Source organism: Chamaea fasciata, unplaced genomic scaffold, assembly GCF_029207755.1.
Source record: "Chamaea fasciata isolate MVZ Bird 193981 ecotype frontalis unplaced genomic scaffold, bChaFas1.0.hap1 SCAF_1, whole genome shotgun sequence".
Taxonomy (NCBI): domain Eukaryota; kingdom Metazoa; phylum Chordata; class Aves; order Passeriformes; family Sylviidae; genus Chamaea; species Chamaea fasciata.
The window spans coordinates 66,279,704-66,292,207 of NW_027094086.1; the positions used below are offsets into that span (position 1 = coordinate 66,279,704).

Sequence of the window (12,504 nt, forward strand, 5' to 3'; positions counted from 1 at the left end):
TATTTGGCTTGTAATTTAGCTGCAGTGACAGGAGCCCTCTTAGAGGCTATAGCAACTTTTTGTCTCTCCTCTTCTCAGTACTGCTTGGCATGGTGATGCAGGATGTGGGAGAGTTTATACAGCCTTGTTCTAGCTTCTCAAAATGCAGATCAGTGCCAAGGCTGCCTCAGTCTTTTAGAGAAATTAAAAGGAAAAAAACAACCCCAAAAACCAACAACAAAAACACAGCCTTCTGCTGCTGTCCCTACCTTCACCCCCACCTTAAAAAAAAAAAAAAAAAAAAAAAAAAAAAGTAATTTGGGTATAGGGAACATATTCTGTTTTGTGGTGAATATTAATGTGATAATTTCCCTTTGTTTGCATGTGTTTTTTTTAGGAGCAACAGCAGAAGGTGATCAGCCTCCACCTCCACGAGCTTCATCATCTTTCAGCTCCTCCTCTTCAACATCTTCTGGGAACAGGCAAAGACCTGAGATTGGATCTTTTCTTAGAAAAAAGAAAACTAGTGATATTTACTTTGTTACTCTTGTGTGGGCCATTGTCATTGTTCAGATCTGGCTAAATTTTTGGATTGTGCAGCTGTTGCCAGTGCCTTTTGCAGGTAATAATCCAATTACTAGAAATGTTTGGCATCATGTTAAATAAAATAGGAGGAAAGGCTTGTAGGCTTGTATGAGTTTTAAATAAGAGCTTTTTCAAGTCTTGTTAAGACAAGATTAACTGTAGCTTTAGAAGGGATGATTGATGTGCACTGTCTATTACCATGTAGTGGACAACTCTGTTAAATTGCTTTGTCTATTGACTATTGTAGTTACCTGAAATAGTATACTGGCATACCTTACATAGTAAAAATACTTCTGGTTTTGATCAGCTAGTTTTTCTTCCTCCTCATGTCAATTCTTTAGTATTTTTGCACTGATAAATGAAGAAAGTTTTAGAATGTTATTCAGTAGTGAAGTAGGGCTCATGTTAACTTTTAATTTCTGTAAAAAATGGGTTTCTAAGCTCTGTGGACCAGTCATGAGATAAATTTGGTTCCAATTTTAGCTCTGAGGCTAATTAGCTTTGTTGCTTCACATCTACATGCATCTGTTCTCCTGTATGTCAGGCAAGAATTGGAGTAGTTGTGATAGCTATCAACAGACATTATTTTAAAACTGAATGCCCCTTTTTCCTCTGGTGGGTTGGCCCCAGCTAGTGGTCAAATACCCTCAAAGCTAATCATTCTTCCAATGTTTTAATGTGGGCTTATCCAGGAGCTGCATTCCCTTTAGGGAGGTATGATCTTAGGATTTTCCTTATCCCTAGACCACAGTCCCTTCAAGAGGTTTACCTGCTCCAGCATGGATCCTCTGTAGGTCATGGTCCCTCTAAATGGTGTGTCTGCTCCACTGCAGAGCAGTTCTGCTTCCCTGGCCTTTTCATTACCTCTCTTCATCCCTCTGTTCCTTTTTCCTCTCTAGTCACTTTGCTGTGTCCCTTCCTCTTCTCCCTGCCCTGGGGTTTCTGCCCTTAGATACTTGTTCACTGAGGCACCACACCCGTGCCTGACAGGCTCCGTTTTGCCTAGTGATTGATCTGTTGTGGAGCTGCTTGGAACTGTGTCTGGCACAAGGAAACCTCTGTTCTCTTCCCATGAAGGCCACCCTGCTACCAACTCCTTCAGATCTGTAAACCATTTGGAAATTGGGACTTGGGGTCATACTCACAGATTTGAAGGGCTGTGAACTCTGAGGCATGGAGAGAAGAGCAGCTGCACCTTTGGCTGTGGCACCGCAGCAGCAGCTAAAGGGTAATGTGGTGGCAAGACGTATAAATAGCTTGATGAAGGGAAAGAACAGAGAGGAGTTTGACCTTTGTTTAATGCCAGTATAGGTACTATAGAAGGAACTTCCCGGTTTTGGTGTCTGGGTGCCGTGGGAGATGGCAATCACAAGTGAAAAAGGAATTGGAAAATAAATTTTAGACTTATTAGAAGCAGAGTTTACGTGGCTAGTTCACTGAAAAGTCAAGTCAAACTGTTCAGAAACACCTATGTGTGAGGAAAAAGGGAAGCAGCAGTTCTGCAGTTAGACAGCCGTGAATGGTTTTAAGCTTGAGCCGCACAAGTCTAGATTAAAGTGGACATCTATAAATGAAACAGATGAATACTGCTCCTGGCAGTCATTAGGTCTAAAATAACTACCCAAACAATAAACTCATGCCAAAAGAGAAATAACTTTTGGGAATATTTGTGACTTGTTGCCTTAGCAGTGACACTAGGCCATGAAGTGCTTTTTCATGGCATGTAACTGAGTCATCAGAAAAATATTACACATAGGCAGTATAACGATGAACAGAGCCAAATTTAGAACAGTGGATTACATTAAATGTCAGGTGAGGGATGATAATCTGCATGGCTAAAAGAGAGGTAATAGTAAAAATACTAGGAAAACAGGAAGGCTAGTAAAGCAAGTTTCCTTGCAATGGTTCAAGTCTAAAGAGAGTAATAATAACTTGAGGTACTTCTGAGGCCGTAAAGAGGATGCTTCTAATATGTAAAAACCCCCCCAAACCTCCCTGAAACCTTAAATAGAAAGGTGTTAATTTCATCAGAGTTCCTTACACTGGTAAAGAGGACTCATATAAAGCAGCATTTAGATTATTAGAAACATCTTGGTACCATTAACGTTTTTCCTTGAATGCATTTGTACTTCAGTTGGAATGAAATGGTCTTTTAAAATTGCTTAGTGTAGAGGGTGGGAAAATGATACCATAATTATACCATAAAATGAAAAGGTGAAAGAACTGCTATGAATTTAAAAGCTAAGCAATGAGCCACATTGTGGAACACTTGCAGCATTTCGTTCAGTGAGTAGAGCCTAGAAATCCTGATACTGTCTCTTTTTAAGATCTTTCATTTGCTTCTTTGCTTGTTCTGTTGTATCCTTTTTTTTTTTTTTTTTTTAATTGTCTTCAGGTAATCTTCAGCTTCCTGCCGATGTCTGGAACTTGTTACTATACAGGCTTTTGTTTCGCTCACTGCTTTCTAATAACAGTCCTTTAGCTTTTCCTCTCTTTTTTGACTTAATATAATTACAGCTGTTTGATTGACTGTAGCACCTCCTTTGCAATGTGTGTACAGTCATTTATTTTAGAAGATATTGTGTAAACTCTTGTTCTTAAATTATAGTGTAAGATTAGAAAGCCATTTGAGGTGTGTTTGTCACTGTGTAAAATGCAAGCCTGTCTTTGCCTGCAAGCAAACTGGCTTTGCTGAACAGCAGTTTGTGTTGTGACCATGAGCTGCATTTCATCGTACAAAACTTCAGCCTTTAAGTTCAGTGCTGGCACTCGCACTGTATTTTCTCCTTTTCTGTTTGTTTGCCACTCATTTTATTAGAGAAATTACTGGATTGTTCTGTTTCTTCGAGAGAATCAATCCCCTACTTGCCACATGGTGGTGCCAGAGGGTAAGTGAACTACGTGTCAGCAAATCGTTTCACTGGCTCTCCAAAACAAGAACATCAACTATTACACGTGTGGCTTGCAGGGAACAGGCTCTTGTGGAACTTGGATAAATGCCCTGTAGGCAGTAAAAGTTAACCTTTCTGGCTATGTTTGCCATTTTACACGTCTCCAAGTAGAAATATGATGTGAATTTTTGATGATTAAGTGTTGTACTGCCTACTGTTGTGGAGCTCATGTGCAGTAGTAAGTAATGAATCTGGTTTGAAGAACAGCCACAATAAAAAATTATTGAAAGTAAAATTTCATGTAGTGATAGGAAGTTCAGTATCCTGTGTTGCCAAGATAAAATGCTAATCTCAAATAGCTTTTTAATGTTTAAAAGCAAAATCTATCAGTAATACTTCAAAAAAGATTTAAATGGATGCTTCTTTATTGTGAAATTCCACATGATGTGGTGTCAGTTCTTGAAAGAAAGACACACTTTAACAACTTAGAAGGCCTAAAACTTAAAAATTTAGGCTGAAGATTTTCTTTCATGTGTAAAGTGCTGTTAGGTTCTGTTTGTGGTACTTTATGTGGAGTCAATTGGCACGGTGTGTGTGAATTTGTATGAAATCCACTGTACTGGAATCGTGGTGTGGCACCTTCTTATCCCAGGCCTTGCTCAATCCTGTTAGCTGCATTATTGGGTAGTGTGCAGTCATTTTTCTTGCGCTGTCATCTAAGTTCCATGTGGATAAGCACAGCTGAAAAGCCAGTGAGGAGATGAGTACTAAAAACCCTGGAAAATTCCTGAAGTTTTTAATAGGAGATAAAACTCAAAAGTCTTTTCCTTTCTTTTTCATCAGTCTTCCAGAACAGGATAAGTAGTCTTGTGGTGCTTCTCTGAAATCTCTGATACTTAATTTCCTTCTTGTGGTTACAGTTTGGGCGCTTAAAAAATTTGTGGTTCATTTTGGAGTTTTGAACTTCATGGGACACCACTGCAAAAGTTGGTGGCAACTTGTTGAAAATTTTGTGAAGGAACGTCAGGAAGCCCTTGCTCCACGGCCCATCAGAGGACTTGGAAGTGTTATGCTAAAACTTGACAGTAAGGTATTTCTACTTACTTCCTTAAGCAACTTGAAAGTTTGTTTTATTCTCTATTCACCATATTCTGAGGTGCTTTAATTCTGAGATAAATGTCCATCAGTAATGGATATGTCTGTCACGTAAAACTGTATCTGTTTTATGGTGTATTTTAAATTGTGTCTCTTCTATCACTATTCACACTTAAGTGCACATTTAAATTTGTCAAATGGTTGCATGCTAATCTCGGTGGAACTCACTTTTAAGATGTTGAATCAGCTTTATAAAATTCCATATCTAAGTAAGGCAGAGTTCTCATGGTTTAATCACCTTACCTGGCTACAAAGATTTTGAATTTAAACCTGATGAGCTTTAGTCTGAAGGACAAGATGTTCCTACTTCTTACGTGGAGATTTAATTAAAAAGCACACCATTGTGTTTGGTAAGTAGGGCCCAGGTTAGACATATGTCTGTACTGTGTGGAAGCAAAGTTGGTGCACACAGTAGTATGGTCGTACAGAAATGAGTCTTTCCTCTGTAAGTGAAGAAATATGTGGGGTAAAGTATTTGGGAAATGCCATAGAATAAGGCTTCTGTGTTCCCCTCCCTTCTTCCCCACGCAAAGTATGCCTACATTTGCATTGCAAATTAGATAGTTGGAAAGCTCCAGAAAATTTATAAAGTTTCTTTCATTAAGGGTTGTAAGTTTTCACATAAACAGATAGATTATTTTGTTTGTAATAGCTATGGCACTGTGTAAAAAATGTGCTTTCTGTATCTGTGTTGTTGAAGTATTCTCTGCTCTGGAAGAAACCTTTATCTTAGGACTTGTATAACTGAAGAGCTGAACCCTGTAAGTACATTTGTCAGAGCATTTGTACCTTGGCAGATTGGTTTTGTAGTTTATAGCTCTGAGATCCTACAGGAGAAGGAGGAGCTTAAGCCTGCATCCAGTGGGTAAATGGATGACATAAGGTCAACAAAAGCTTTAAAATGGCTCTAGGAAAAAATTAATGATTTCACAGGGTTCATTGAGGAAGAATTTGAAAACAGAAAAGCCTTTCAAAATCCAGCTATAAACACAATAAAGTGGTTTTCCAAAGGTAATGAAAATTACTAACGTGGGGCTAAAAGCTTAGATTATACAAAGCTTTTCATAAAAAGATTCTATTCTGTAAGAAGACTCTGTAGACACAATGTTGAATGTATCGTTTCATTAGTTGTCAAGTTTGGTATCCTTGTATTGCATAACTGTATGATACAGTATCCTTCCTAATTCCAGCAAGTCTTTTCTCCTTAAAGAAGGTAGGGCTTTAATGTGCAGCAGAACCTCTCGCTCTTCAGCTTAAATGTACTTAAGGTCAGTTTATTTACATGTTGTTTTTGTCTAAGCAAAAGAACAGTGTTGGCTAACTCATTTCCCCATCTCCCTTCACTGCTCCATTTTTTATATGACAGTTGTATTCCTCCTGAGTCTGCGCTCTGTGTATTGAAGCAGTTTAAGCTTTCCCAGACATTACAAGAAGGGCACTTGATAATCTGCATGATTCTGTTGTCCTCATTTGTGCCTATTCTAATTCTGTTTCAGCCAGCATTTATCATGGGTGGCTGGGATTATGTGTAGCCTTCCAATGCTTATCGCACTAATACTTCCATATCTTTTAAGTTCTACTAGCTGTGCTTATTCCGTGTATTGTAGGATGATGGAGGCATGGTATCTCAGAATTTGGGATGCAGTGCTGCAGACTGTTGGCAGTTACATTTTCTGTAGGGACTGGGAAACAAGAGGAGTAAAAATTACATCCTTGCAAGATTTTTTAAGTTGGATTACCAAATGTTTTGGCTTCAGTAGGCTTCAGTGGAAGAGGAAGTAAAAAATATGCGAATACACAATGGAAATCTGGGGAGTAAATAGTTACAGCTTACCTTTTATGGGTGTGTGTGAGTAACCAAGACCAAGGGATCATTTCCTTTGCAATTAGAAGTTTAATTTTTAATATTTTGTTTTTAACTTATTTTCATGGGAGCTGGATCTGCTTGGGTTTTTGTTTGGTTTGGTTTTTTGTTGGTATACTGAGTTAATTGGAAACTGAATCTTAGCATCAGGATGTATTGAGACTCTCAGCTAAGTACAACAAGCCATTGACAAGGTCTGTTTCTCACAAATACTTAGTGGTACTACTTAGGCTGGCAAACATGGTATACCCATTTAGGATATAGTTCCAGATTTGAGTGAAATGTAGTGAGAATGAGGAACGTATCTTAGAGTGGCGTGTCTTTTTCCCAGAGAAATTTTATAATGCTAGTGTAGATAATCTCGAAAATAACCTATTGTGAGAAATGGGTGATTACTGCTCACACATGCAAATCTGAGCTTTACTGATTATGTCTCTTTTTTGAACAAAACCATCAAGAAAAGAACTGCTTCTCTTCTTTCACAATTCTCATTTAGCCCTGGTTATCCTGGAAGTGCAGAGAAATTTGAAACGAAGAGAAACCCTGGTCAAGAGAAAAAAAAGGGGCATTGCATTTTGGTTTTTTTAGGCAGGTCAGTTTCTGTCTGAATGTGTCACCTTTAAATATGGACTATGAAAATAGGATGTCATTACTGTATTCTTTAGACCATGGCTGTGCATTTGCCTCATGAAGACTCAACAGACAGCAGTTCAGATGTGAGAGACTTCCTGGAGGAGAGAGTAGGAAGGTTTCTGTTGTCAGCCACCGAACCATCCTGAACTTAATAGATAGGGTATCGTGTGTCCTTATCAACAGTAGGAAATTAATAATTTTCTTTCCTGATAAATTTTTAATTTAAAGAAGGTTGTTTTCTTAGAATATGATGACTGCAGTTTGATTATAGAATTCGTGAGGGAGTGTAGCAGCCTTGGCAGTGGCTCAGCTGCATGCACTAGACTTTTACTGGTTGCAATGTAGTAATAGTTTGCATGCATGCTTTCTGATGTACTTGAGAGAATCATGTAGTTGTTATATGATTTTCTAGGTATAGTGCACTAGAATTTTATATGTGGATTGTTTAGATTTTGGATAAAGTCAACTTCTATTTCTTCTGGTGCCAAGTTCAGCACAAAGTCTAACCAAGCACTGAAAACAAGGAGAATCTCTGCCAGTATTTACATTATTATAAAAAAATGCTTTCATAGACATGTAAGATCTTAGATGAATAGTTTTCCAATAAAATACTGGAAAAGTGGCTATAGACTTATTCATTTTGGATGACTTGAAGATTAGAATTAAGCTGTAACCTATTTTCAAATGTAGGTTGATTACATTTGTAGAACTACTTAAACATCAGTATTGGTAAGCTAGTAGGCAGGTAGAGCCTCCCAGGTATTGTCTTAAACATTATTAAAAATATTGTTATTCTGGACATACAATGTTATTTCCTGATTACTGTATTTATCATCCAGTTCCTAGAGGCTGAAGTTATAGAAAAATACCGAAGAATTCCTTTCACATTCTGCTAAAATCTTAGGGCTCTTCTGTTGTATTTTGTATGGAATTGCTAAGTGGAGTGTCACAGCCATGAGATCTATGTTTTTTCTAAAACGAACCTCATCTACAAATAACAGATTTTTCTAGTGCAGGAGTATAGTTAAAAGTATGTTATTGAATCAAAAAACAACTTTCCCTTTTTCACAGGTAAATTATTCCATAGATGAAGAGGTAAAGTAGAAACAAATTCTTCAGTGTCAGTTTGAGGCTTTTGAAGCTTTGTAATTGATTTCTTTGACTGTGACTTTTTCCACGAGTAGCAAAAGCTAGTAAATGTGGGTGCTTTGTGACATGCTTTATTTTCATGTTTCCTAGTGTTCTTGTTTCTTTGTAAATCTGCTTCTAACTTAATCAGCCTTATGAGATTTTTATAAGTTTGAAATATTCTTACCCGTTTCCGTTGGGAGCTAATGTAATTTCTGGCAACTGGCGAACATACTAGATTTACTGACAATTTCAATGGTCTTGTTTCCAGGGAGAAATAAACTTCACTTACTTGATCTTAATCTCTAACACAGATGAATAAAAACATTAAAGCTCTTCACTGTTGTGATTATACTACTAATTGATTAGTAATGGTTAGAATTAAGAGTATAGTCCTATGTAGACTAGGTCCTAAAACAGGTATGCTTTAGCATGTGGATGAGCATCAGTAAAGAAAAATAACTTGAGTGCAGAAGGAGAAATTGACTGTTTAGTAGTGCAAGGAGAATTACATGAAATCTGTACATTTATATGATCTACAATTTGCTGTTGTGTGTATATCAGGTTTAATTATGTATTTGATGTTGTGCCATTGAATATGAATGCTTTAATATGAATGTGGTACCAAAAAACCATATGAAATCTGTTCAATAGTAATTGACATAATAGGAGTGTTTTGAAATGCATAGAATGGGAGTATTTGAATGCCTGAATGGGAGTATTGGTACCATAAATGAATACCTCATGTTAAGATTTGTTTTTTTGCTGAAATGCTCTTCTCAGAGTGTAAGTCCTGCTCTGAAATCTGATGGTATCACTCAGTATAATTAAACTGAATTGCCCAGATTGTGCTGATAGCTCTGTTAATACCATTAAAGTTGTTCATATTTGTTATATCTCTCTTTGTTTCAAAAGTGCATGTTGATTGTAAAACCCAGGTTCTTGCATTAGAATTTGTTATGATCTTTTCTTCCTATTGCAATTTACCTTTGTGTCTAGAACAATTTCATTTTCATTCTGTGGATGACTTTGCCTGCCTCTCATTGCTTTTTTCCCCTATTACTGCATTTTTCAATAATTTTCCACTGTGTTGTGTTTTTTTCCCTTTTCTTCCATCTCCCCCTGCCACTGACAAGCTGTGGCACTGGCTTAATAAGAAGGTAAATAAACAGAAAAATCGTGATTCCAACTAATGGATTCTGTGGTTTTGGGGAGTTTGACTTTTTTACAATTTTTTTTTTTTTATTTTGCCGCATGAACACTCCTTAACATGCCTTGCTTCATACAGATTTCTCTCTCAAATGCCTCTTTTCCAGCTCTTGGTATAAGCTACTGAAGGTCATATAATTCTGTCTGATCTCTTCTACTCCAGTGAATGCACATAGTTAAATGTTTAGCACAGCAGAGTATTGCATTAGCCTTTGAAGGGGTAGAGTGATTTAGGGGCACTTTAATTTAAGAATAGTTGATCTTCACCTGGTCCTCACTTGTACACCCAACAAAACCAGTTCTCTCCCAGTCTGGAGAGCTGTTCTCTGCTCAGAGAGAGCATCAGTTAACTGAATTACCAGAGGAATGCTGAGGGTGTGAAGCACAGTTGTAAAGCTGTAAGTGTTTGCAAATAGTGCGTGGACTGGTGTCACTGAGTGCTGTCAATCTTTTACTTTTGAAGTGCCAAACTTGCCTGTGTACACAGGCATAGTCTGTAGTGTACCAGGAGTGAATACATACAAAATGAGACTTTGCACGGCCTCAGGACTGCTGAATCTTAACAAGTCTGAAGGAAAGAAAAAAGCTAGTTAAAAAAACCAAAACAACTAAGTAGTAGACATAGCTAAAATATTTTTTTCCTTTTGTGTGGCTTTTCAAAGTATGTAATATGTTTCCATGATTCAGTTTTAATTTTCCTTGAAGAGGGGCATTTTTAATGTTCTTTTGCCCTTGACTGTATTTCTCCTGTTTAAAAATTACCTTTTTATTTCCCAGCTTTGACATGTTTATCTTATGTGAGTGATTTGTGATTAGTAAATAGGTGGAACCGTAACCTGTCATGATTTTTTTTTTTTTTTAGATACTGGTTTGTTAGCAGTGTTCAGTTGAAGAGATGAGTGAGATGCGTTTGATGAGCCACAAGAGAGAGTGTAGTCTCAACTGCTTTTTTTCTGGTTAAGAATTTGTTGAAAATTCATATGAGTAGATAATGGGTTTTTTCCCTTAATATTAGTAGCTTGCAAAAACAATTTAACTGTAATAGCTTTCAATGCTAAAATGTCTGGATTTTATTTTTAGTTTAGAAATTTGCATTATTTGGAAAAACCCTGTGGATATAGTTTCTTAAACGAGTGGTTTTTTAGTTCCTTGGAGTTATCTTTGACAACTGTTGGATTACTTTACAGTTTCATAGTAGAAATCTGAGAAAGTTTACAGTAGAAATCCTGAAAGTCCTATAGTATTACATACAGTGTTGACTTCTCTGCATGAACACACAGTAATAATATTATAATCAAGATTAAAAAAAAAAAAAGTGAAAAAAAATTTGCAACCGGGGGTTAATTTTGTTGTGTGTAGTGTTTTGATGATTTTTTTAAAAATTAAAAAAAAGTCATACTCTACCGGAGGCAGAACACTGGTTGCAGTTAAAAGGTGGTTCCTTTTGTGCCTTTCTCCTTTTTGCCTGTCTTTGAAGGGAAGTACTTCAGAGACCACAGAGATAAATTTCTGATAATCCATCAGGAAATTAAAAATCATATTGTTATGGCGGAGTTTGAAATGATGGTTGATTATGACTGCTGGTGATAAACCTTGGCTTTTTAATTCCTGTTTGTGGTGTATATATAGCCCAAAATACAGAGTAGATTCTGTCAGTCTAGCATAATTTGTTCTTAATAACATTGTCTATGTCAGGAGTCTTTAGAGGGAATTGCTAAATTCTGCTGCTGCTTTTGGAGGGATACTGGTGTAGGTAGACTTGAGACCTCACGCAGACTGTTCTCTACCTTTTCTAGCTTAACTACTCAGCTGACTCATTTCACCACAACCTTAAGGTGTGTTCTGGTTGCAGACTTCCCCTTATTCTCTGCAGATGATATTAATGAGATGGTATCTTCAAATATTAACTAACTAAAGGAAAATGAGAAGTCTAAGGAACGTCTTGGGGAAAAAATCCTCATAAATAGCAGAACTGTTTACAGAAAAAATAAGTCCATGTTGGTAATTTTCTGTAGATTTAATCAAAAATGAAGTAGATGCCTAGGAGTGCTTCACTGTTAGGGTAATGAAGTAAATTAAACATACTAGAAAAGTACTGCTCTGAAGGCTATGCAGTATGAAACCTGCAAATATGAATTTGTAGATGATGTATCAGACTGTATAAAGTGGAGAACCTGTCTAGGTAGTAGGATTTCTGATTTTTAAGTATGGACTGTAGTTCTGTTACAGCTTAATGTCATGGTTTGTGCCTTCATCCAAAAGTTGAAAGAGGTAGTACTTGCAAATTATTGAGGAGCTTTCTGATAGAATGTAACTGAATCATAAAAAACCATTTTACAGTGAGCTAAATCAAAATAAAAACCTTGATAACTTCTCTTTTCAAAACTGTGACAATTAAAGGTAGTATTTTGTGAGCAGTCTATCACAAATCAGTAACATTTCAGTTTGGTTTTACAAATGTGACCTTCTGTAGCTGTGGAGCCTGGCTTTCCTTTACCTTTGCATAATCTCAGATGTTGTGGCAGCCTCAGCTTTCCGCTGTTGACTAACCTTTAGATGAGAAGCTTGGAACTGAATATAAAACTTCATGACCTCTGGCTAATGAGTGTGTTTAGTCAGTACATGTTTGTTTCTGTGTGCATGCCCATGGTTTACAGGAAGAGTGAAAAGGGAGGTCTGGCAGGGTTGGGGTAAGAGTGAAGTCTGGACCTGATCTGGTGATAAGTACAACCACACAAGCATTTAGCAGTGCAGCTTCCCTGCAGTGAGTAGCTTACCTGCACCTGTGCATTATTTAACATGAGTGTGAAAAGGTGGGGGATTGCTAAGGAAGTGTTGTGGGTTAATGTAGGGGAAGGAAGTATGTCTTAACAGAAGAAAAAAAAAAAGTAAATATAGCCTTAAGTGAATGTTGTCCATCTGCTTTTACTTGTATGATACTCAGTCCAATTCAGTCTTCTACTGTGATGTGTCTGTACCACTTTCATAACTTGGATCCCCTTCGGTGTGTGTTGAGAGATATAATTGCAGCACCTGTAGGCCTGCCAAAGCTGGCTTTCA

The 12,504-nt window shown here is 37.2% G+C and overlaps 1 protein-coding gene across 1 annotated transcript in view; it reads left to right on the plus strand.

Moving 5' to 3' along the window:
* Positions 1-12,504, plus strand: part of TMEM245 (transmembrane protein 245) — a 77,152-nt gene that overhangs the window by 16,904 nt on the left and 47,744 nt on the right. Inside the window, exons 5-7 of the mRNA XM_066185327.1 lie at positions 377-601; positions 4,376-4,545; positions 9,372-9,395. Coding sequence (XP_066041424.1) covers positions 377-601; positions 4,376-4,545; positions 9,372-9,395 — 419 coding nt within the window. The remainder of the gene's footprint in view (positions 1-376; positions 602-4,375; positions 4,546-9,371; positions 9,396-12,504) is intronic.